We start from the raw sequence: 25,814 nt of genomic DNA on the forward strand, positions 1-25,814 counted from the left end.
AGCCAGGTGTGGTGGTGCATGCCTGTAATCCAAGCTACTCAGGAGGCTGAGGCAGGAGAATTGCTTGAATGTGGGAGGCAGAGAATGCGGTGAGCTGAGATCGCGTCATTGCACTCCAGCCTGGGCAACAAAAGCGAAATTCCATCTCAAGAAAAAAATAAACAAATAAAGGTATATAACTATATGCAAACTACTTATGCTCTTGGCAAATACCTCATCTGTAAGTGGAAAGATACTGCTTACCTTGTGTGAAAGCACAACCTGGCTCCTCATGAGTAGAGGCTGGTATGAATCCTTCATCACTCTATACCCAGTGTCTGAGAAAAAGCAGGTGCTCAAAACAGATTTATTAAACAAATCTATATCTATATCTATATATATATATATACACATATATATATATATACACACATACATATATATATATATATACTTATGTAGAGAACTAATTACTGAGGTCCCTTGTTGATCTGAGGAAACAAAGTTAATAGCACTATCACTGGAAGTTTAATGCCAGAGGGTTGTTGGTACGTAGTGAAAGGAGGACAGGAGATCAATGACTGGTTAAAAGAAAACTGAATTTTGCTTATATTTGTTAAAGTCTGTTTCTTCATAGAAATAGATATTTTAGATATCTTCATAGATATTTTTAAGACATGAAATGCTGTTAACACTTTACTATGTCTATGCAAATACACATTTAAACAATATAGGAAGATTTCAATAACCAAACTAACTGTACAAAAAATAAACAAATTAACTTTATTACATTGCTACTTCAACTTCAGTCCTTACATTGATTTGTTTTTTTAAAAAATACCAGTTTGAAACACATTACTGAAAGTGAGTATACACAATAAATAGAAAATAGGGATGCATAGTGCTGGAGACATTCAACCAACTTATCTTCATCTGTTGCCTACTGTTGTAGACAAAATTTGACACACAATTAGCATTATTGAAAGAGCAGCCAAACTACCTCGGAGAAAGTGGCAAACTACTGGAAAAGTAGCTTAAAGCTCTGGACCACTCACCAAAAAAAAAAAAAAGAAGAAAATATACTGTTTATCTGGGAACTAGCCTCATTATGGCACTGAATTTATCTACTAGTCATAAGAACAATTTTTAAAATATCAAAAGTCCCAGGGAACCTTCACTAACAGTTTTTGTTTTTGTTTTTGGAGACAGAGTCTCCCTCTGTTGCCCAGGCTGCAGTGCGGCAGGGCGATCTTGGCTCACTGCAACCTCTGCCTCCTGGGTTCAAGCGATTCTTATGCCTCAGTCTCCCAAGTAACTGGGATTACAGGTGTGTGCCACCATGCCCAGCGAATTTTTGTAGTTTTAATAGAGATGGGGTTTCGCCACGTTGGCCAGGCTGGTCTCAAACTACTGACCTCAACTGATCTGCCCACCTCAGCTTCCCAAAGTGCTGGGATTACAGGTGTGAGCCACTGCACCCAGCCCAAAGTTTTTACTTTAAATATATGATTACTCAAATATCCTAAGCCATATGGCAGGCCCTATAACAATAAGTTACAAATAGTCTGAATTTAATAACTTAAGTGTGATATGGTTAATATAATACATACTGTGTGAATATCTTAACTAACCTGTTTCAGGTAAGGTGATAATTAAAAGGTTTAAATTTATAGTTTCAACTTCTGCTCAGAAGAATCATGCCAGTATTCTAGCAATGGTGATGACATCCCATTATTGTAATGCAGAACATGATAATGTCCATATTATTTTGAATTATACTTGATTGAAGAAATAATTCTACGTACAAGTGAGTCTATATTCTATGTGCAAATTTTCAGTGGTGCAGGTTTATAACCAAAGCTGCGTTTAACAAATGCTTTCTGGCTTCTGAAAACATGTCATGAAAATACTTCCTAAAAGTGAACAAACTAAAGTCAGAAGCAGGTGGCACCAAGTTCTTTTTTGCCTTTATGTGTGATGGACTTCATGAAGCATTAACTCCCGAGGTATATTTGTTTCTGGACCATACAGCTTACATGCTCTTCTTTCAAAGGCAGCTACCATCTGCTTCACAACTTCATCAAAAAACAATGTGGCAAGCTGAGAATGTAGAAGTGATCGAAATTCAAAAGAAATCTGTAGGAAAATATTGAAAATTATTTTAGAAAAAATTATTTTTTGCTTTATTTTTGGTTTTCCTGGAGAGGGACTCTCGCTTTGTTGCTCAGGCTGGAGTGCAGTGGCACAATCGCAGCTCACTGCAGCCTCAATTTCCTGGGCTCAAGCAATCCTCCTACCTCTGTCTCCCAAGTAGCTGATATTACAGGCACATGCCACCACACATGGCTAATTTTTGTGTGTGTGTGTGTGTGTGTGTGTGTGTATGTGTGTGTGTGTATATATATATATATATATATTTTTTTTTTTTTTTTTTCTTTTTTTGGTAGAGAAGGGGTTTTGCCATGTTGCCCAGGCTGATCTCAAACTCCTGGGCTAATGCAATTCTGCCCACTTCAGCATCCCAAAGTGTTGGGATTATGGGCATAAGCCACTGTGCCTGGCCAGAAAGATTTTTTTTAAACTAAATCTCCACTTAGGACAGTGGTGTTCACACTATGAACTGGGTATCTAAGGTAGAATTGTGTGGATGTATGTAGGTGGGATTTTTAGCACCCCTCGAAAGAGGGAATCTTCTTTTACTGCAACAAGCACAACTGCTGGCACAATAAGCTTACATAAACAAGGCCAATGAAATCTCATTTCAAGGGAAAAAGTCTGTTTCTTAGTAAGAGAAGACTGGAAAAAACCTTTGCTGAATCCATTAATCACTATGCCTTCTTATTAATGTGCCCCTTTTAGATCCATCCTATCCCACAAAAGGAAATAAGGAAGGAAAGTGATCCTTCTCATAGGTATCACTGAGAAGCACCAGCAGGAAGAGGAGGCTGGAAGTGTGTATGCACATGTGTGCCCAACCCACAGGGCAGATGGTGTAAGTGGTTTAATCTTTCCTTTTGATACAGAGCCTTGCTCTGTCACCCAGGCTAGATGGAGTGCAATAGCCCAATCTTGGCTCAACTGCAACCTCCACCTTCCAGGTTCAAGCGATTCTCCTGACTCAGCTTCCAGAGTAGCTGGGACCACAGGCGCCTGCCACCACGTCCAGTTACTTTTTGTATTTTTAGCAGAGATGGGGTTTCACCATGTTGGCCAGGCTGGTCTCAAACTCCTGACCTCAGGTAATCCACCCACCTAGGCCTTGCAAAGTGTTGGGATTACAGGCATGAGCCACTGCGCCCGGCCACGTGGTTCAATCTTAACGTAGCCAATGATTTGGACAAGCTTGTCCAATCCACCTTATTTTGTAGTTGTTGTTTTGTTTTGTTTTAGGCTTTGAACAGCCTGAAGCCATGGGTTTTAGTTTCTGTCTCTAGTGGTAAGTGGAAAAGAGGGATGAGGAAGAGGCTTTACTGGCCCAACCAGAAACAGAAACTAAGAACCCATGACTGTATTCTCTCCCTTGGATACCCTTTTAGAACTTTATTTATACCCTCTCATTGTTCCATATAGAATTCAAGACAACTGGTTTGAGAACTGTGTTTTAGGGACCAAATATCCTCTAAATATTAAAATGTTTACCTTTCATTATGAAATAATTTCATTTTTGTAAAAAAAAAAACTACAAAATAATACAAAGAATTCCCATGTACCCATTACTCATATTTCCCTATTTTAATGTCTTCAATAACAATACTGCAATTCTCAAAATCAGGAAATTAACAGAGGGAGTTACTACTACTAGATAACAATGCTATTATCTAATTTATATAGATCTTATTCAAATTTTCCCAATTGTCCTTTTTTTTTTTTGAGACAGTGTCTCACTCTGTCACCCAGGTTGGAGTGCAGTGGTACGATCTCAGATCACTGCAACTTCTGCTTCCTGGTTCAAGTGATTCTCCTGCTTCAGCCTCTCAAGTACCTAGGACTACAGGCATGCACCACCACACCCGGCTAATTTTTGTATTTTTAGTAGAGATAGGGTTTCACCATGTTGGCCAGGCTGGTCTCAAACTCCTGACCTCAAGTGATCTGCCCGCCTCGGCCTCCCAAAGTGCTAGGATTACAGGTGTGAGCCACTGTGCTTGGCCCCAATTGTCCTATTAATGTCTATAATGCTGTAATGAAAATTACTCAACAGCTGAGAACAGCACACGATAATTTAGTCAAAATTGCCACCATTTCTTAAAATTCAATGCCCGAGTTGCATGTACAGAGAACAACTCCCATATTACCTGTTGGCAAAGAAAAAGCCACAAATTGCTTTAAGTTTTCTATAACTACGATTATATGAAAAAGAAAGTTACTAGGCTGGGTGCGGTGGCTCATGCCTGTAATCCCAGCACTTTGGGAGGCCGAGGTAGGCAGATGTCCTGAGCCCAGGATTTCGAGACTAGCATGGGAAAGATGGCAAAACCCCATCCCTACATAAAATACAAAAATAAGCCTGTGTGGGGGTGCATTCCTGTAGTCCCAGCTACTTGGGAGGCTGAGGTGGGAGGATCACTTGAGCCAGGGAAGCAGAGGTTGCAGTGAGTCAATATCACAGCACTGCACTCCAACCTGGGTGACAGAGTAGGGCCCCATCTCAAAAAAAAAAAAAAAAAAAAAAAAAAGTTACAAGACTCTAGATTCAAAAAAATGAAAAAAATCTAGTATCTTATTTCTGCATCTTTTATTTTTAAATTTTTTGAGACAGTTCTCACTCTGTTGCCCAGGATGGAGTGCAGTGATGTGATCATAGTTCACTGCAAGCTCGAACCCTTGGACTCAAGTCATCTGCTCGTTAGCCTTCTCAGCAGCTAGGACTACTGGTGGGCACCACTACACAAGGATAATTTTATTTTTATTTTTATTTGTTTTGAGACAGTTTTGCTCTTGTTGCCCAGGCTGGAGTGCAATGGCACGATCTCGGCTCACTGCAACCTCTGACTCCCAGGTTCAAGCGATTCTCCTGTCTCAGCTTCCCGAGTAGCTGGGATTACAGGCGCATGCCACCACACTCAGCTAATTTTTGTATTTTTACTAGAGACGGGGTTTCATGATATTGGTCAGGCTGGTCTCGAACTCCTGACTTCAGGTGATCCGCCCGCCTCAGCCTCCCAAAGTGCTAGGATTACAGGCGTGAGGCCACCCCACCCAGCCGGTAATTTTATTTTCAGTAGAGACAAAGTCTTGCTATGTTCCCCAGGCTGGTCTCAAACTCCTGGCCTCAAGTGATCCACCTGCCTCAGCCTCCCAAAGTGCTGGGGTTCCAGGCATGGGCTACTGCACCCAGCCTGTTTCTGCATCTTATATGCAATGTCTTCTTTCATTTGGTGTTAATTTAAAACTATTATTAAGTTCAAAACTGTTATTAAGCTGGCATGTGTCTTACAATCTACAGATTTGTAAAAAACAGAGAATGAAGGAATATTCAAGGTTGCAAGAAATAGAATAAAAAAGAAATGTTCATTAGTTTTTATGCAAAAAAGGTATTCAATATAACTATGGCCTCTGTGTTCTAAAAAATGATTACTTTTTACTAATTTTACCTCATAAGTGGAACAAATCAAGGGCTTTATGAGACTTACTGAAAAATCCAAGGTACAAGTTCTTGGGTAGCCAGGAAGACCTGGGCTAAAACGCCAAATAGTCTCCAAATGATTGAAAAGTCTCCCATCAGTACAAGATGCCTAGAACAAACAGAAAACATAAAACCACAGTTAAATACCTTTGCTACTGGACATAATCTAAGAATCTACTATGATTGAGGCTGATTTCTTTCATAAGTAATAATTTTTATAGGTCAGAGCATAGGAGATAAAGATATCTAATTTTTAGCTTGGTACTAGGAAGTAATGTCTTGCCAATATTAGCCTTTTTTTTTTTCCTGCAGGGATCCCCAAGATTGCCAGTTGTTTTCTCTTCCATTGCTAACACCTGCTTTGCTACTTAGCTTTCCTTCCTCCAGCAGCAAAAGAGGGAGCTTCTTGGAAGCTTATTTCCAGCTCTGCCACATGTAAGTGACCATGAACAAGTTAAATCCCCATACCCTATTTCCTTAATCTGTAAAATAATACCTACTTTATATCATGAGATTGCTGAAATGTTAATAAGGTACCTGGTACATATTTATCTCCTACTCAAAGACTGTTCTCTTATTAATCACGTATAGTCTTTCCTTCACTCTTTGCTCCTTATTCCTAGAGGCCTCTATCTAGTTTTCGTAAATGTGTAGTCCTGGCCCTTAGCCCTGATCCATTTCTTTCTGATTTTTTCAATGCACATGTATATTTTATATTCAGTATGCACACAATCACAATACTTAACCATACTATGTGCAGTGCATCTTGGTAGTTCCTATTTTGTATCATTAAAAAATACTTATTGTGGCTGGATATGGTGGCTCACACCTGTAATCCCATCACTTTGGGAGGTTAGGGGATCACTTGAACCCAGGAGTTCGAGGCTGCAGTAAGCTATGATTATGCCACTGCACTCCAGCCTGGGCAACAGAACGAGATTCCCTGTTTCTTCGAAAAAAATTTAAAAATTAGCCAGGTGTAGTAATGCATGCCAGTAGTCCCAAGTACCCAGGAGGCTGAGGTGAGGGGACTGCTTGAGCCCAGGAGACTGAGGCAGCAGTGAGCTATAATTACGCCACTGAACTCCAGCCTGGGTGACAGAGCGAGACACTGTCTAAAAAATAAAAATAAAATAAAATAAAATAAATTTATTGAGATCCATGAAAGAGATGCCATCTGCAATGTGAAAATGGTAACCAGAACCATAGTTACTAGTTCATCGTTAGGACTGATTATGCTCGTTATGACCCTGAGAGATGCTCAGCTTTTTATTTTTATTTTCATTTTTTCCCACCTCAGCCTCCCAAGTAGCTGGGACCACAGGCGTGTGACACCATGCCCAGCTAATTATTTTATTTTTTGTAGAGCTGTGTTCTCCCTGTGTTGCCCAGGCTAGTAATGAACTCCTGGGCTCAAGCGAACCTCCTGCCTTGGCCTCCCAAAGTGCTGGGATTACAGCAGGTGTGAACCACCTCATCCGCACAAATAATCTAGAGCATTCCTGAAGTGCACAAGTAATTTTTAAGAGCATCAAGAGTCTATAATAAAATCTTGTTATTTCAGTTGCCCAACTTTAGGATAATACATTCTGCCCTTCTTTACAATCATTTAAGAAGCTTACAGGAAATTTAACACTAAAGGATAAACAGGTTTTGGGAGTACTCACTGTAACATAGCACCTTCCTCTGACTTTTTTTTTTTTTCTTTTTTTTGAGATGGAGTCTCACTCTGTCACCCAGGCTGGAGTGCAGTGGCGCGATCTCGGCTCACTGCAAGCTCCGCCTCCCGGGTCCATGCCATTCTCCTACCTCAGCCTCCCAAATAGCTGGGACTACAGGTGCCCGCCACCACGCCTGGCTAATTCTTTTTTGTATTTTTACTAGAGACGGGGTTTCACCATGTTAGCCAGGATAGTCTCGATCTCCTGACCTCGTGATCCCTCCACCTTGGCCTCCCAAAGTGTTGGGATTACGGGTGTAAGCCACCACACCCGGCCTCCTCTGACTACTTTTATACAAAATCTGGCAGTATTTCACTCACTCCAATTATCTAGCCCAAGGATGCATGGATTTTTACTGTTATGTTTTGACACGAACAGTTTGCCAAAGACCTCATTTCTAAGAGCAGAGATACTGAACAGTAGAAGCTGTCATAATGATGACCTACTACTGACTGTTCTGAGTGAACTGATTTAGACCATTATATAAACTAATCCATACAAAATGTTTGTATCATGAAGCAGGCAGTAAAAGTCATTGAACTGTTGCCTCTCTGAAAATGTTCAAGGGCTTCTGGCCATTAAAGATTAGTGTAGACTAGAATTACTGACATATGAAGTGACAGGCATGTTTTGGTCAGCTAATAATTCACAGAACTGTCACATGGCTTCTGCTCTTCCCTTATAATAATTTTTACTGTATTGGGTAAAAAAAAAAATAATAATTTTTACTGTGTTGTCTGTTGGGTATTAAAATCCAGAACCTGGCCGGGCATGGTGGCTCATGCCTGTAATATCAGCACTTTGGGAGGCCAAGGCGGGCATATCACCTGAGGTCGGGAGTTCGAGACCAGCCTGACCAACAGGGAGAAACCCCATCTCTACTAAAAATACAAAATTAGCTGGGCGTGGTGGCACATGCCTGTAATCCCAGCTACTCGGGAGGCTGAGGCAGGAGAATCGCTTGAACCCAGGAGGCAGAGGTTGTGCTGAGCTGAGATTGCGCCATTGCGCTCCAGCCTGGACAACAAGAGCGAAACTCCATCTTAATCAATCAAATCCAGAACCCGGGCAACAAGAGTGAAACTCCATCTTAATCAATCAATCAATTAAATCCAGAACCTGGGCAACAAGAGCGAAACTCCATCTAAATAAATAAATAAATAAAATCCAGAACTCAGGCCAGGCGTGGTGGCTCATTCCTGTAATCCCAGTATTTTGGGATGCCGGGACGGGCAGATCACCTGAGGTCAGGAGTTCAAGACCAGCCTGACCAACATGGAGAAACCCTGTTTCTACTAAAAATACAAAAATTAGCTCGGTGTGGTGGCACGTGCCTACAATCCCAGCTACTCAAGAGGCTGAGGCAGGAGAATCACTTGAACCCAGGAGGCGGAAGATGCAGTGAGCCAGGATCATGCCATTGCACTCCAGCCTGGGCAACAAGAGTGAAACTCAGTCTCCAAAAAAAAAAAAAAATCTGGAAACTGAACCCAGGAACAACTGAAAGTTGAGCATATATTCTCAAATACGTCTTTAAAAAACAAACTAGCATTATTATGTGAGGCAACTTATAATGAAAAAATAGGCGGAAGGAGAGTGGGAAAAAAAAAAAGAAAAAATAGTTTTGGAGTCAGACACATGCAAGTGTGAATTTGCCCAAGGTTCTTAATCTCCTTAAGCTTCATAAAATTGAGATAGCTATGATCATCTAATGCCGGTTATTATGAAGATTACTTTTTTTCTAATACAGTTTATCCCTCCCTTAGCAGTGCTTAAAGTTACTCTAAGATTATTACGAATGTCTCTGAATCTGCAATAATCCAAAAATACAGGTAGTGAAAGCTTCATAAGTAAGGAGCCCTCATGACTCCCATCATTATAGTATTGCTGTTGAGGATACAGAGATGAAAAAGACAGGGGCTCCTTCCCTCAAGTACCACAGTCTTGTCAAGGAGAAATCCTGTTGAAGAAATATATTACAGAGTGATAAGAGAAAGCATGAAGAAAGCACAGGAGAATCACCAAGGTAGTGCTACTGATCAATATGAAAGGAAAGAGAGAAAATGACCCCAGATGGTCAGAATTTGAAGGAATATCAAGAAGGTAAGTGCATTACAGAGAGAAGAATAAGCAATATGCAAAGGCACACGGCTGTGGAATAGTGCTGTACTGTGCATTCATGGAACTTTTAAGACATATGGTATTAGCTGAACATTAAGTATAGTATTACGTGGGAGAAGGCAGCAGGGAAGTAAATGGGTCAAAATGCAATGATAAAGAGATTTACTTTATCCTGTGTGGTTTTGTTTTTGTTTTGTGTTTGTTTGTTTGTTTTGAGACGGAATTTCACTCATTGTCCAGGCTGGAGTGCAATGGCGCGATCTCGGCTCACTGCAACCTCTGCCTCCTGGGTTCAAGTGATTCTTCTGCCTCAGCCTCCCGAGTAGCTGGGATTATAGGCACTCACCACCATGCCTGGCTAAGTTTTCTATTTTTAGTAGAGATGGGGTTTCACCGTGTTGGTCAGGCTGGTCTCAAACTCCTGACCTAAGGTGATCCAGCCATCTCGGCCTCAGCCTCCCGAAGTGCTGGGATTACAGGTGTTAGCCACCATATCCAGCCTGTTTGTTTGTTTCTTAGAGATGGAGTCTTACTTGCTATGTTGCCCAGGCTGGAATGCAGTAGCTATTCACAGGCATGATCACTGTACATTACAACCTCAAACTCCCAGGCTCCAGCAATCCTTCTGCTTCAACCTCCTGAGTAGCTGGGATTACAGGTGCATGCTACCAAACCTATCTTATCCTGTAGGTTTTAAGAAGGCAGGGGAGAGAGGCTGGGCCTGGTGGCTCATGGCTGTAATCCCAGCACTTTGGGAGGCCAAGGTAGACAGATCACCTGAGGTCAGGAGTTCAAGACCAGTGTGGCCAATATGGAGAAACCCTGTCTCTACTAAAAATACAAAAAAATTAGCCAAGCGTGGTGGCACACGCCTATAATCCCAGCTACTTGGGAGGCTGAGGCAGGAGAATCACTTGAATCCGGGAGGCAGAGGTTGCAGTGAGCTGTGCTCGTGCTACTGTACTGCAACCTGGACAACAGAGCAAGACTCCGTCTCAAAGGAAAAAAAAAAAGGCGGCAGGGAAGAGAAGAAAGGTAGAGAGTGAGGAAGAAATGAGATTTATTTAGAGTTCTTTTAGTTAGAAGCAGCATAATATATATACGAAGATTTAAGTTGTGGATGGGCGCGGTGATTCACGCCTGTAATCCCAGCACTTTGGGAGGCTGAGGTGGGCAGACCATGAGGTCAGGAGATCGAGACCATCCTGGTTAACACGGTGAAACCGTGTCTCTACTAAAAATACAAAAAATTAGCCAGGCTTGGCGGTGGGAGCCTGTAGTCCCAGCTACTCGGGAGGCTGAGGCAGGAGAATGGTGTGAACCCAGGAGGCGGAGCTTGCAGTGAGCCGAGATGGTACCACTGGAAGTGCCACTGCACTCCAGCCTGGGCAACAGAGTGAGACTCCATCTCAAAAAAAAAAAAAAAAGATTTAAGTTCTAAGGGACTGAATGGTAAACTGAGCTCAGGAAATAGAAAAAAAAATTAAGATTATAGAAATATTCACTGGTGTCAGACAGCTGGAGTCTTGGCTCTGTGACCTTGGGCAAGTTTTCTATCTCTTCTAAGCCTCACTTTGCTCAACTCTAAAATAAATAATAACTCTTGAACCTCAAAGGGCTTTTGTGAAAATTTTAGTAATTCAAGTAAAGCAGTAAAATGGGCTCAATAAATGTTAGCTATTATGAGAGACAGTAGTTTAAAAACTCTAAAACAATGAGGTAAGCAGGTGAAAACATTTGTAATAATAGCAAAATCCTAGTCCACAGCATTTTAAGTGGAATTAAAGTTTTAAGAGTAAGAATAGGGCAGATAGGGTCTTAGCTTCACTGAACAGTGACAATGTTCTCTTTCTTTCTAGCTGCACCAGAAAGAGCACATCTGAGCGCTGCACCCCCTTCAATGCCTAACAAAGAGCTGACTAAGGTATTTGGCTCTGGTCACTTACCAAGAAATGATATCATATTAAATCCTGTGGGCAAAAAATAGCTCAGTTTTAAAAATCTTTGGCCACTCCAAAATGGGAATGCAAAAGAAATATGCATTATCCCATGGAATTCTGCCTTTTTGTTTTTAAGGTTGGTACCCTTTTCTACATGTGTATCCTCTTCTGACAAGCATAAGATGATTAATATAATGTAAGAGTAGTTGGCATTTCAGTACCTGGTACTTGGCAGGATAATCTCAACAATGTTTATATATATGTATTTTTTTTTTTTTTTTGAGACAGAGTTTCATTCTTGTTGCCCAGGCTGGAGTGCACTGGCACGATCTCAGCTCACTGCAACCTCTGCCTCCTGGGTTCAAGTGATTCTCCTGCCTCAGCCTCTTGAGTAGCTGAAATTACAGGTGCTTACCACCACATCGGCTAATTTTTTTGTATTTTTAGTAGAGATGGGGTTTCACCATGTTGGCCAGGCTAGTCTCAAACTCCTGACCTCAGGTGACCCACCCACCTCAGCCTCCCAAAGTGCTGGGATTACAGGCGTGAGCCACTGTGCCCCCCAATATTTTTATATTTTTTCTTTTCATTTTTATTTAATTTTTTTTGAGACACGGACTCACTCTGTTGCCCAGGCTGAAGTGCAGTGGCACTATCTCAGCACCACTGCAACCTCTGCCTCCAGGTTCAAGTGATTCTCCTGCCTCAGCCTCCTGAGTAGCTGGGATTACAGGCATGCACCACTACGCCCAGCTAATTTTTGTATTTTTAGTAGAGATGGGGTTTCACCATGTTGGTCAGGCTGGTCTTGAACTCCTGACCTCATAATCCACCCGCCTTGGCCTCCCAAAGTGCTGGGATTAAAGGCGTGGGCCACAGCGCCATGCCTATATCTTTTCTACCTTTCTTTATCCTCTCACCACTTTAATTTTCTTCCTTCCTTCTTCCCCACCATTCCTTCTTTAATTTAAAAAACTATATATTTAGTAAACAAATTTACTCTTCCCCCAATAATAAAGTATTTAATTCGTATTTTAAAACAGTTGAAAAATTAAATTAAAACATTTCACACTTGGGTGGCGCAAGTGATCTATCCTGTGGGTCAGTCAGTAGTCCTCAATAGAACGGAAAAAAAAAGGGAAAAGTTTCCCATTCCCATATTATATTCAAACTTCTATTTGGAAAGAATAATGCTAACATTGTATAAAGTAACACAGTTAGGAGATATAATAAATTTTTTACCCTCCTCCTGTTAGGTTAAATAAGTTTTTTTAGGCTATTACATTTTAACTCATTTGACAAAGTTAATATATGGAAGAATATTTAAAAACAACAAAAAACAAAACCGTTACCTTTACTAAATGAGGTTTCACCAAGGTTACTACTGATGTATATCGCTCCAACACAGGTGGAAATCCAATTTCTAATCTTGTTTTACAATACCCAGATCTCTTTGATATAACATCTGATTTTTTGCACCAAGGAACAAAATGCTTGTAATCCTCCACTCCCGATACTACATCATACATTTCCTGCATTGAATATCTTTAAAAAATAAAAATAAAAAAGAGGTGTTAACTCCATCTAGTTATATAATATATGCATACTTTAAAGTGAATATGTATAAAACTTACTGTGTATGATAAATAAATCATTCAGCACATATGTTAAACCACATTCTGGAATCAATGATCTCAAAGCAACACAGAAAATAAAAGGTCTCCAAATAAATACATAGATGGTATGGCAGAGATCACAATTTGGCATCTCACAGGTTGAATCTGATATAAAGAGGTAATTTTTTTTTTTTTTTAGACGGAGTCTCATTCTGTTATCCAGGCTAGAGTGCAGTGGTACGATCTCAGCTCACTGCAACCTCCGCCTCCCGGGTTCAAGCAATTCTCCTGCCTCACCCTCTGGAGTAGTTGGGACTACAGGCACGTGCCACCACGGTCAGCTAATTTTTTGTACTTTTAATAGAGACGGGGTTTCACTGTGTTAGCCAGGACGGTCTTGATCTCCTGACCTGGTGATCCGCCCGCCTCGGCCTCCCAAAGTGCTGGGATTACAGGCATGAGCCACCGCGCCCGGCCTAAAGAGGTAGTTTTTAAACTTTTAGTAGCCAGCATTTAAAAATTGAGAGTATGGCCAGGTGTGGTGGCCTGTAATCCCAGCACTTAGGGAAGCTGAGGTGGGTAGATCACCTGAGGTCAGGAGTTTGAGACCAGCCTGGCCGACATGGTAAAACCCCGTCTCTACTAAAAATACAAAAATTAGCCAGGTGTGGTGGCACATGCTTGTAATTCCAGCTACTTGGGAGGCTGAGACATGAGATTTGCTTGAACCCAGGAGACAGAGGTTGCAGTGAGCGAAGATCATGCCACAGCCTGGGCTACAGAGGGAGATCCTGTACACCACCATCTCTCTCTCTCTCTCTCTCTCCCTCTCTCTCTCTCTCTCTCTCTCCCTCTCTCTCTCTCTCTCTGTTGTGTCACCTTCAGACCAATGTGATTAACATTCTGAAGACTAAGTAATTACAGAGGTCAAAAGTTGGATGTAGCCTGGGTTTCTGAGTCCCTACTTGGACTACAGTAGATGGCACACCCATCTGAACTCTACATGAGAAAAAAAAATAAACTCTTAGGTGTTATCTATATGGCTGTTAGCATCACCTTAACTAATACAGAGACTAGCTAGTAATAAAGGTGAACTTAGTGAACAATGCTGTTTAGTCTTTTACTACAGAAAAATAGGGAGAACAAAAGCAAATGAGTAAAATTAACGAAATGCACTTTCACAAAACTTCACGGCCAGTTGGGAATTAAGAGCCATTTGTAGAAATTCCCCTATGGAGGGATGGTGTATTTCCAGTTTAGCAGAACTGTAGTGTCTTTACAGTACAACTGCTCTATTTACCCAATCTATTATTGGGGGAAGAGTAAATTTGTTTACTAAATATATAGTTTTTTGAATTAAAGAAGGAATGGTGGGGAAGAAGGAAGGAAAAAAATTAAAGTGGTGAGAGGATAGAGAAAGGTAGAAAAGATAGAGGCATGGCGCTGTGGCTCACACCTTTAATCCTAGCACTTTGGGAGGCCAAGGCAGGTGGATTACGAGGTCAGGAGTTCAAGACCAGCCTGACCAACATGGTGAAACCCCTTTACATCTGCTCTATTTACCCCTAGATCAGGGGCCACACGTGGCCCATCACCTGTTTTTGTAAACAAAGTTTTACTGGAATGTGGCCACACCCATTTATTTACATATTATCTATGTCTGCCTTTGGACTACAATGAAGGAGCTGAGCAGTCCCTATGGCCCACAAAACGTAATATAGTTACTATCTGTCCCTTTACAGAAAATTTTTACCAAAGGCTCTAGATGAGGAGCCTTAGTATGTATGTACTTATCTATGTATATCTATACATGAGGAAGCTATGTAAACATATAACCCAATATATCAGTAATGTTGCTAATATAGAAAAAAACAATGTACAAAAAATGTAGGTCATAAATAATTTTCTTTACATGTCAAAGATTTAAGTCTATACTAAAGAGTTACCATATAATTCTATTCATTCAACAAATATTTATAAAATAGCAATAGCTATGAAAAAGGCCAACCTAGGTCAGGAGCAGTGGCTCATGCCTGTAATCCCAGCACTTTGGGAGGCCAAGGCAGGTGGATCATGAGGTCAGGAGGTTGAGACCAGCCTGGCCAACATAGTGAAACCCTGTTTCTACTAAAAATACAAAAATTAGCCAGGCATGGTGGCATGCGCCTGCCAGTCAGGAGGCTGAGGCAGGAGAATCGCTTGAATCTGGGAGACGAAGGTTGCAGTGAGCCAAGATTGCACCACTGCACTCAAGTGTGAGACTCCATCTCAAAAGAAAGGAAAAAAAAAAAAAGAAAAAGGCCAACCTAGAAAAAAGAGAGCTTAGTCTGTAAGAAGATAATCCAGAGAGAAAGAGGCACGACACGATACCCCACGGAAAATTGTGAACATGCTCTTTTAGTAGAATTCTTATTATATACAAACCCTAAAATTCTTCTCTCTGAATATTCTTTCCTTTTGTTTATTAATGGTGCAGTGATTTTGAAGAAAGTTCGTGCACATATCTCCTTAGGCAAAATTGAGGTATGTAGTGGAAGAGTTCTGCTCATCAGTATACCACAGGAAGCTAAATATCTGAAAAGACAAAAATCACCTCATTTAGAGTGACGGTAAAAATTAAGAGGAAGCACAAATTATAGAGACTATAAAGTAATTATCACACTTTGGAAGCCTCTGCAACTTCAGAATGTTCCTGAAAGAATACACACACACAGGCACAGAAAAAGCACAGCTTCTTAAACACCGTAAAAAAACAAAAAACCAAAAATAACAGCTTAGTTAGGTTAGAAGCTTCTGGCATAAAAGGTATCTCTCCCAGAAAGCTGGCTTTCACTCTGTAGTCACGTGTTACAACGTACTCTTACCATAAGCTTTGCTGGATACACGAATCTATTTTCTGATTTGTGTTGTCTACCCACGTTGTTTTCCCAGCTGGATCCACAGGTGTTTCTTAATTCTTGATCCACTCCAATGAGACTTAAAATTAGGTCTCAAATCTCTTGGCAGAGATCTGGTAGGACCACCTACCAGATGGTCAGTACTGATGCCAAGCATGGTGGCTCAAACCTGTAATCCCAGTGCTTTGGGAGGCTGATGCTTGAGAATCCCTTGAGGCCAGGAGTTTGTGACCAGCCTGGGCAACATAGCGACCCTGTCTCTACAGAAAAATTTAAAAATTAGCCAGCCATGGTGGCATGTGCCTGTAGTTCCCGTTACTCAGGAACCTGAGGCAGCAGAATCGCTTGAATACAGCACTTCGAGGTTGCAATGAGCTATGAACACACCACGGCACTGCAGCCTGGGTGACAGGGCGAGACTCTGTCTCAACAAAAGCAAAAACAAAACAAATAAAAACCAACTGTTGCTGCGTTCTTCTTTACCTCGCAGTCTCCATTTCAATGCATATAGGTAAAAATATGTCTAGTTAACTGGAAAGTTATTGTTCGAGGTACTTCTATGTACAAATGTCTGCTATATGCTTGTTCACCTAAATATTTTCAACTTTCCTTAATAAGATTATTACAAAACTGGCTGGGTGAGGTGGCTCATGCCTGTAATCCCAGCACTTTGGGAGGCTGAGGCGGATGGATCATGAGGTCAGGAATTCAAGATCAGCCTGGCTAACATGGTGAAACCCCGTCTCTACTAAAAATACAAAAAAATTAGCTGAGTATGGTGGCAGGCGCCTGTAGTCCCAGCTACTCGGGAGGCTGAGGCAGGAGAATCGCTTGAACCCCGGAGGCGGAGGTTGCAGTAAGCCGAAATTGTGCAACCACACTCCAGCCTGGGCGACAGAGCAAGACTCTGTCTCAAAAAAAAAAAAAAAAAAAGGAGAAAAGAAAAAAGATTATTTCATAACTATTTGTCTATTTGACACTACTAGTCATTGCTGGCCAGGATAATTCAATTTAAATTATCCACATATTTACTGAGCTCCTATTCTAAGTTAAGACTGTGCTAAGTACTAAGGATATAATGGTGAATAGAACAAACAGCCTTATGAATAGAACAAACATAAGCCTTATGATTGATTAAAAAAAGTGCTGAAGAAGAGATGCAGGGAAGAGGGAGGTGTAATTAGGACCTCCTTTAGACAGGGTGACCCAGGAATCCCTTAAAAGATTTTAGCTGAGACATAGTGGACAAGGAGTTAGCGGTGCAAAGAGAGAAAAGAAGTATGTACTTACATAATAACTGTATGTGTGCATGTATATGTATATACTAATACACATAGGCATTAGTAGCATTTAATACCTCATTCCATTTATTTATATATGTGAATACATATACATATGTACATACATATATACGTAAATGGAGTGGATCACGCCACTGCACTCCAGCCTGGGCGACAGTGACTCTCCGTCTCAAAAGAAGAAAAAAAAAAAAGAAAAAGAAAATATGACCCCAAAGTATAAAACACAACCCCAATTAGAAAGAGACAAATTTGGGCTCTATAATATAATAAAGAACTTTAGAGCTGTTTATAAAAATTGAACACGCTTATTACAGAGAAAATGAAATAGAGGTCAGTGAATTTGCTTAAGGTAAATACTACATGACTATCTGTTAAAATGTAATGGAGGCCAGGTGCAGTGGCTCATGCCTGTAATCTCAGCACTTTGGGAGGCTGAGGCAGGCAGATCAACTGAGGTCAGGAGTTCGAGACCAGCCTGGCCAACATGGTGAAACCCTGCCTTTACTAAAAATACAAAAATTAGCCGGGTGTGGTGGCACGTGCCTGTAATCCCAGCTACTCGGGAGGCTGAGGCAGGGGAAATGCTTGAACCTGGGACGCAGAGGTTGCAGTGAGCCGAGACGGCGCCACTGCACTACAGCCTGGGCAACAGAGCAAGACTCCCCGTCTCAAAAAAAAAAAAAAAATGTAATTGAAAAGAAATATAAACGGTATATGGGTAAACTTATTAGAAACTTTTAAGATTTTTAAGATTCTTAGTATTCAGCTATAAATAACACTTTATGAGTGAAAATATAAAAAAGCAAGGTGGCTTTGTGAATTCTAAATTTTCTGGGACATCACAAGTAGTAGTTGATTTTAAAATAGTGGTAAGAGCATAATTCTATGTTTCGATACATACAATGTACAGTGATCACATCAGGGTAATTAACACATCCATCATCTCAAACATTCATCATTTATTTGGAACATTCAGTATACTCCTTCTACCTATTTGAAACTATATATTATTGCTAACTATAGTCATCCTACAGTGGTATAGAAGACGGGTCCCCAATGCCCAGGCCATGGACTGGTACCTGTCCGTGGCCTGTTAGGAACCAGGCTGCACAGCAGGAGGTGAGTATTACCGCCTGAGTTCCGCCTCCTGTCAGATCAGCGGTGGCATCAGATTCTCACAGGAGCCGGAACTCTATTGTGAACTGCACATGCGAGGAATCTAGGTTGTTTGCTCCTTATGAGAATCTAACTAATGCCTGATGATCTGAGGTGAAACAGTTTCATCCCGAAACTATCCCCCCCACCGCCACCCCCATTTCTGGAGAAACTGTCTTCCACAAAACTGGTCTCTGGTGCCAAAAAGGTTGGGAATCGCAGGTATAGACCATTAGAAATGTATTCCTCCTATCTAGCATTAATTTTGTATCCTTCAACAAATCTCCCTATCCCTTCCTTTCTCCCAGCTTTCCCAACCTTTAGTATTCTCTGTTCTAAGATCAACTTTTTTTTAAATTTATTTTTTATTTATTTATTTTTTTGAGATGGAGTCTCGCTCTGTCGCCCAGGCTGGAGTACAGTGGTGTGATCTAGGCTCACTGCAAGCTCTGCCTCCCGGGTTCACGCCATTCTCCTGCCTCAGCCTCCCGAGTAGCTGGGACTACAGGCGCCTGCCACCACGCCCTGCTAATTTTTTTGTATTTTACTAGAGATGGGGTTTCACTGTGTAGCCAGGATGGTCTCGATCTCCTGACCTTGTGATCCGCCTGCCTCAGCCTCCCAAAGTGCTGGGATTACAGGTGTGAGCCACTGCGCCCAGCAAGATCAACTTTTTTTTTTTTTTGAGATGGAGTCTCGCTCTGTCGCCAGGCTAGAGCGCAGCGGTGCTATCTCAGCTCACCGCAACCTCTGCCTTCTGGTTTAAGTGATTCTCCTGCCTCAGCCTCCCAAGTAGCTGGCACTACAGGCGCCCGCCACCACACCCAGCTAATTTTTGTATTTTTAGTAGAGATAGGGTTTCACCATGTTGGCCAGGATGGTCTCGATCTCTTGACCTTGTGATCCGCCCACCTTGGCCTCCCAAAGTGCTGGGATTACAAGGCGTAAGCCACTGTGCCTAGCCAAGATCAACTACTTTTAGCTTCCACATATGAGAGAGAACTCGTCATGTGTAACTTTCTGTTCCTGGCTTATTTCACTTAACATAATGTCCTCCAAGTCCATCCATGTTGCTGCAAATGACAGGATTTCATTCTTTTTTTATGGCTGAATAGTATTCCCATTGTGTATTAACACATACACCACATTTTCTTCATCCATTCTTCTATTTTATTGTTGTTGTTGTGTTTGAGTCAGGGTCTCACTCCATCACCCAGGCTGGAGTGCAGTGGCATAGTCATGACACACCGCAGCCTCCACTGCCTGGGCTCAGGTGATTCTCCCACCCCAGGTCCCAATTAGCTGGCACCACAGGCATGTGCCACCAAGCCCTGCCAATTTTTTACTTATTTGTAGAAACGAGGTCTTGCTATGTTGCCCAGGCTGGTCTCAAACTCCTGATTTCAAGTGATTCTCCTGTCCCAGCCTCCCAAAGTGCTGGGATTACAGGCGTGAGTCACTGTGTTCGGCCTTGTTTATTTTTTGAGACAGGGTCTGGTTCTGTTGCCCAGGAATGAGTGCAGTGGCCCAAACAAGGCTCACTGCAGCCTCAACCTCCTGCATTCAAGTGATCCTCCCATCTCAGCCTCCTGAGCAGCTGGAACCACAAGCTTGCACTACCACACAGCCAGCTAATTTTTCTATATATGTGTATGTGTATACACACACACACTTTTTTTTTCTTTTTTTTGGTAGAGACAAGGTTTTGCCATGTTGTCCATGCTGGTTTCATGAGCTCAGACAATCCTCCCACCTCAGCCTCCCAAAGTGTTGGAATTACAGGCATAAGCCACTGCACCCAGTCCCATTCAGCTGCTGTTGGACACCTACGTTGATTCTGTATCTTAACTACTGTGAAAAGTGCTGAAACCTTTACTTGAAAAAAGATGAGACCTTTGCTTCTAAAGAGGTGAATTGGGTATCTGGTTGACTTTTTACTATATATAAAGGTTCATGTATTTACTGGGAGGCAATACATGAACCTTTGTACCAGGTTCATGTATTGCCTCCCAGCCTACCCAAAAAAATACCCTTACACAATCTGATTACAATCCTAAGGAAAACACCTGTGTTTAAAGCAAACTAACAGGACATTTTCTGATCAATTTGCATGCTATAGTTACAGTGCCCTGGACAGCACATCTATTTTCATGCACTGCCAGGAATACTATGTCTTAAACTACGATATAAAGAGACACACATTCATATATACAGTTAAACCATGAAATGAATACTGGACCACTGGACCACATGGAGAACTGCTTTTTTGTCACTCGTCTTCCAGTACTACTCTCTCATATACTTAAGTATAATAAAGGTCAGAATCTGATGCTTAACATCGGAAATGAACTCAAACTGCCGCCCTCATTATCGTAAACAGTATTTATCTTGGAACTGAAGCCTCAATTTGATCACTAAAGCAACTGTATTTTTCTCAAAAGTAAGTGTTATTTGCGAGACAACATTTTATAAGAGTAATACAAACAGATCTCAAGTATGATGGCGTTATTCTGCTTGAAACTACTTTTTGAGGTTATTTCCTAAAGCAGGAGTAATTTTATGATTTTATTTGTCTCATCCAACATTTGTCTAAAGGGATTTGGATTTGGTAAGGTTGTTAGTGTTTTTAAAAATTCTTCATTGAATCTTTTTTTTAAAAAAATATTCCCTTGTTTCCAGTAGGGTCGGATCTTCATTTAATCTAAATGTCCTGGGGCTCAACCAGATTTGTGTTTTCTCTCCCCACCTCATATGTTGTACACCTGAATTCATTTTAAACACACTAACTTTAATTTTCAAGAATATTACAATGTTATTAGTAAAAGGAAACTAAGTCGTACAAGTATGGTATCCATGTCCCGACCTCCATCTCCACCCCCACCTACCAAAAAATAAACCAACCAGGAAAATCGAAAGCAGACTATGCTTCAAGGTTACAGGACCTGTAAGTTGGAGCAGAGTGAAAAAATCCAGGTCCCTTATGTTGGCTATATTTAGTTTTGTAAACACTAAACGGCGAGGGCAAAGCACTCTTTCAGAAATTGGGAAAAACCATATGACCATCTGGCAGGTAGAAGGAACCGGAGAAAGGGGCTCACCGCCAAACACAAATTCCCATACAGCCAGCAGCCGGCAACCCTTCCGCGCAAAGTTAAAACTTTCCAACAGCACTAGCAACAAGCCATAGGGGAGGAGACCGGAAGAGCCCCAAGGCACCAATGGCCAAATTGCTTCCAAAGTCGCTTCGCCGATGATTCACCGCCTCTCACGAGGGAAACGAGCCACGAGCACAGCCTTGGGCCCAAGGTGATGCGCGCCGCTCTTGAGTCCCTCATATGCCAAACGCAAAAAAGCCTTCTCCTCTAAAGACACGGAAATGCACCGAGTCCGGCTCTGCCTCACCTCCAAATCCTTCCGGTCCCCCAACTCGGCAGCCAAAATCGAAAACTACTCTCGTCCCAGCGCCCCCGCTGTTGATTACCTGCCATTCCGCACGGGCGCCTGCGCCCCGGCCGCTGTCGCCGACTTCGGACGGCATCCCGAGACTACCCTTCTCAAGGCCGTGTGACCAGTCCGAGCTGCCATGGTAGACTCTCCGAAGCCGGTCGTCACCTCCCGGACCAGCCCTGCAGCACCGCCCTCCTCTGGTCGGGCCCGCAGCCCGGCTCCCGTCTCTTCCAGCCAATGGACTGGCCCCCTGCGCAGCCTGACACGCCCCTTCTTCCCTTCCGGGTTGCACGTCGCTGACACACGCTGACTGTAAACCTTCCCGTCAGCCTGTCGGCCAATCGGAGGAGCTGCGGGCCTGCCAGGACACACCCCTCTCTCCTGACCGACCAATCGCTTTTCCCGTGCGCTCGCGCAATTTGCGTAATACTCAGTGACTGCTCAGTCCACGCCCCGCGCTGGAACTGTTCCTGGATTAACCAACTGCCTGGTTCTCCTGGGGTCCGCTTCCGGGAGGCCAGTCACGTGAGCCCCGCCTGGGGGCTGCGGGAAGCCCCAGGATTTGAGTGTTAATTATGTAACTGTCCAAACCCGTGAGTGCGGAGTCAGACAGGCCACCACTCCTGGCTGCAAAGCCTGGCTGTCAGCGTCCTGCTTGTTAATGATTGTCTAATACAATGCCTGCCTTGCCTACCTTACAGGGTAATTGTGAGGGCAACATAAGGTCCTGTCATTAGGAAAGACTCAGTTATCCAGCAGCAGTTCCGTCTGCCTTCTTCCTGCGTGTCCCACATTTTAATTGGTGTTCTCGTATGGTTTGGGTTTTCCTTATTCCATACTAATCAGACGACTTCGCTTTGATTTACTTGTTCCGGTAATCAGTCATCAAGTCCAGACTTCTTGTTCCCTCAGTTTGTTCTCAGGTCTTTACTTAAGGTTTGTGCGCCAATAGTTTTCCTGCAAACTGTAAAGTGAGGATGACAATACTACCTATTTAATATAGTTTGGGAACAGTAAATGAGATAGATTGTTGTTTAAATGTAGTCAGATATTTGCGTGGCACCTACTAGATGCTGGGGAAGTGAGCAAAAGTTTTCACTGTCACAGAATTATATCCTAGTGGGGAAAAGAAACCAATTAGTATATAGTACAATGGCTGCTTGTTATATGTCCCATAGACTAAACAGGAAAGCAGGATAAGGAGATGAAGAGGGAGGAATATGGTAGGGTGCTGTTTTATATAGGGTGGTTAGGAGGGGCTCTGAGAGGACGACACTGAACAAAGGCCTAAAATGAAGTGAACTCTGATTACTTGGGAGAAAATGACTTTCAGGTGTATGGAACAGCAAGTGCAGAGGCCCCGGGCAGGAACAATCTTGGCATGCTTTAGGAAGAGCAAGGAGTTTGGAGCACAGTAAGAGGAGGAAAGTGGTAGGAAATAAGGTCAGAGAGGTAGGCAGAGCTTAGTGCCACGGAAGCCATAGTACGCTGCTAATTTTTTATTGTATTCTAAGCGTGAAGGAAAGCCATTAGAGTTTGAGTGCAGAATAGTTACTTGATATGATTTACATTTAAAGCAATATTCCAGCTGTTGTGTCTATGATTATTTTCTCCTCTTGCTTGGTTCATTGCAGTCACCCCTTACTAGATACTTTGTGGAGTAAATTGAAATCATCAGCTACAAGGTTTGTCAAACATTTTGCAGTACAACACATGATGTACTTGTAGATTGAGGTGGTTCTGTAGCTGCATGGACAATTCTGTATCAACTACTTTTAAATACACAATCCTTGTGTGTCCGGAATTGGTGGGTTCTTGGTCTTGCTGACTTCAAGAATGAAGCCACGGACCCTCACTGTGAGTGTTACAGTTTTTAAAGATGGTGTGTCCCAAGTTCGTTCCTTCTGATGTTCAGACGTGTTTCTTCCTTGTAGTGGGTTCGTAGTCTCATTGACTTCAGGAGTGAAGCTGCAGACCTCTGCGGCATTACAGCTCTTAAAGGCAGCGCATCTGGAGTTGCTTGTCCCTCCCGGTGGGTTCGCGGTCTCTCAGGCTTCAGGAGTGAAGCTGCAGACCTTCGCGGTGACCGTTACAGGTTTTAAAGGCGACACAGACCCAATGAGTGAGCAGCAGCAAGATTTATTGGGAAGAGCAAAAGAACAAAGCTTCCACAACGTGGAAGGTGACCCTAGAGAGTTGCCACTGCTGGCTCAGGCAGCCTGCTTTTATTCCCTTATCGGACCCCACCCACATCCTGCTGATTGGTCCATTTTACAGAGAGCTGATTGGTCCGTTTTCACAGGGTGCTGAGTGGTGCATTTACAAACCTTGACCTAGACACAGAGTGCTGATTGGTGCATTTACAATCCTTTAGCTAGACACAAAGTGCTGATTGGTGCGTTTACAAACCTTTAGCTAGACAGAAAAGTTCTCCAAGTCCCCACCCATCCCAGAAGCCCAGCAGGCTTCACCTCTCACTGGCACTCCCCAGGGTCTCTGCAGCACCCAGCCTAGGCATTCTGGCAGCCCAGAGGGAGCTTGTCCCCGGATCAAGCCCAGAAGGCGCTGGCTGGCTGCGCCAAGTGTGTGCCTGCCAACCCCATGCCCACCCAGAACCCACGCCAGCCCGTGAGTGCCACACGCAGCCCCGGCTCCCACCCGCGCCTCTCCTTCCACACCTCCTGGCGAGCAGAGGGCGCTGGCTCCTGCCTTGGCCAGCCCCAGGGAGGGGCCCTCATAGTGCAGTGGCAGGCTGAAAGGCTCCTCGAGTGTGGCCAGAGTGGACGCCGAGGACGAGGAGGCGCCAAGAGCAAGCGAGGGCTGCCAGCACGTTGTCACCTCTCACTTGCTCTTCTTTAAATCTTAAATATTTCCAGTATTCCAGTAAGGTCTTCTTTAAAGCACAGTTTCAGGCCAGGGACAGTAGCTCATGCCTGAAATCCCAACACTTTGGGATGCTGAGTCAGGAGGGTCACTTGAGGCCAGGAGTTTGAGACCAGCCTTGGCAACATGGTGAGACCCCATCTCTACAAAAATAAATTTAAAAATTAGCTGGACATGGTGGTACACGCCTGTAGTCCCAGCTACTGGGGAGGCTGAGGCAAGAGGATCACTGGAGCCCAGAAGTTTGAGATTGCAATGACCTGTGATCATTCCACTGCCTTCCAGCCTGGGTGACACAGAGAGACCCTGACTCAAACCAAAAAGAAAAGAACATGTTAAATGACACCAAGGGGACACTATCTGCCAACTCCAGAATGTGGAAAATTCTATAAGACAAGTTGCCCAGTTTCTTCAGTGAGTAAATATCAAGTAAAAAACGAAGGGAAGGAGGAGACAGTTGTAGATTTAAAAGATGTAAAAGGCTTCATTTTGATTTTCTTTTGTGCAAACTAAATATAAAAAAATGTATATGAGACTAAGAAATTTGAAAGCTGGATACTAGATGATTTTAAGAAATTTTTGGCTGGGTGCGGTGGCTCACGCTTGTAATCCCAGCACTTTGGGAGGCGGAGGCGAGTGGATCAAGAGGTCAGGAGTTTGAGACCAGCCTGACCAACATGGAGAAACCCCGTCTCTACTAAAAATACAAAACTTAGCCAGGTGTGGTGGTGCATGCCTGTAATCCCAGCTACTTCGGAGGCTGAGGCAGGAGAATCGCTTGAACCCGGGAGGTGGAGGTTGCGGTGAGCTGAGATCGCACCATTGCACTCCAATCTGGGTAAGAGAGCAAAACTCAGTCTCAAAAAAAAAAAAAAAGCCTTGATTACATTGTTAGTAAGGACTGTGTTACGATTATAAACACATTTACTGGTTGATGTCAAATTCACTGTAATCATAGAATTAATCTTTTTACGTGGGTACTTTGCCCTACTGTCTATATGATGACTTTTTTTTTTTTTTTTTTTAGACCGAGTCTCACTCTTGTTGCCCAGGCTGAAGTGCAATGGGGGAATCCCGGCTGAGGCTGGTCTCCAACTCCTGACCTCAGGTGATCCGCCTGCCTCGGCC

The 25,814-nt window shown here is 42.8% G+C and overlaps 1 protein-coding gene across 1 annotated transcript; it reads right to left on the bottom strand.

The window, feature by feature from the left end:
- Positions 1-737: 737 nt before the first annotated feature.
- COQ10B (coenzyme Q10B) lies at positions 738-22,375 on the bottom strand. The gene is made up of 5 exons (XM_032755072.2): positions 21,838-22,375; positions 15,428-15,577; positions 12,740-12,932; positions 5,613-5,714; positions 738-2,115 (listed from the first exon to the last, which is right to left on the bottom strand). Exons 1-5 carry the CDS (start codon positions 21,939-21,941, stop codon positions 1,948-1,950), a joined length of 717 nt encoding a protein of 238 aa, XP_032610963.1. The 5' UTR covers positions 21,942-22,375; the 3' UTR covers positions 738-1,947.
- Between the last annotated feature and the right edge of the window lie 3,439 nt (positions 22,376-25,814).

This window comes from Hylobates moloch, unplaced genomic scaffold (genome assembly GCF_009828535.3).
Source record: "Hylobates moloch isolate HMO894 unplaced genomic scaffold, HMol_V3 SCAFFOLD_1, whole genome shotgun sequence".
Classification (NCBI taxonomy): Eukaryota; Metazoa; Chordata; class Mammalia; order Primates; family Hylobatidae; genus Hylobates; species Hylobates moloch.

Excerpts from the sequence above, each read along its gene's own strand:
- COQ10B (XM_032755072.2), bottom strand. The coding sequence starts at position 21,941 with ATGGCAGCTCGGACTGGTCACACGGCCTTGAGAAGGGTAGTCTCGGGA. Across the intron at positions 15,578-21,837 it reads GCGCCCGTGCGGAATGGCAG|ATATTTAGCTTCCTGTGGTA; the intron begins GTAATCAACAGC and ends TTGTCTTTTCAG. Across the intron at positions 2,116-5,612 it reads CTTGTACCTTGGATTTTTCA|ATTTCTTTTGAATTTCGATC; the intron begins GTAAGTCTCATA and ends ATTTTCCTACAG.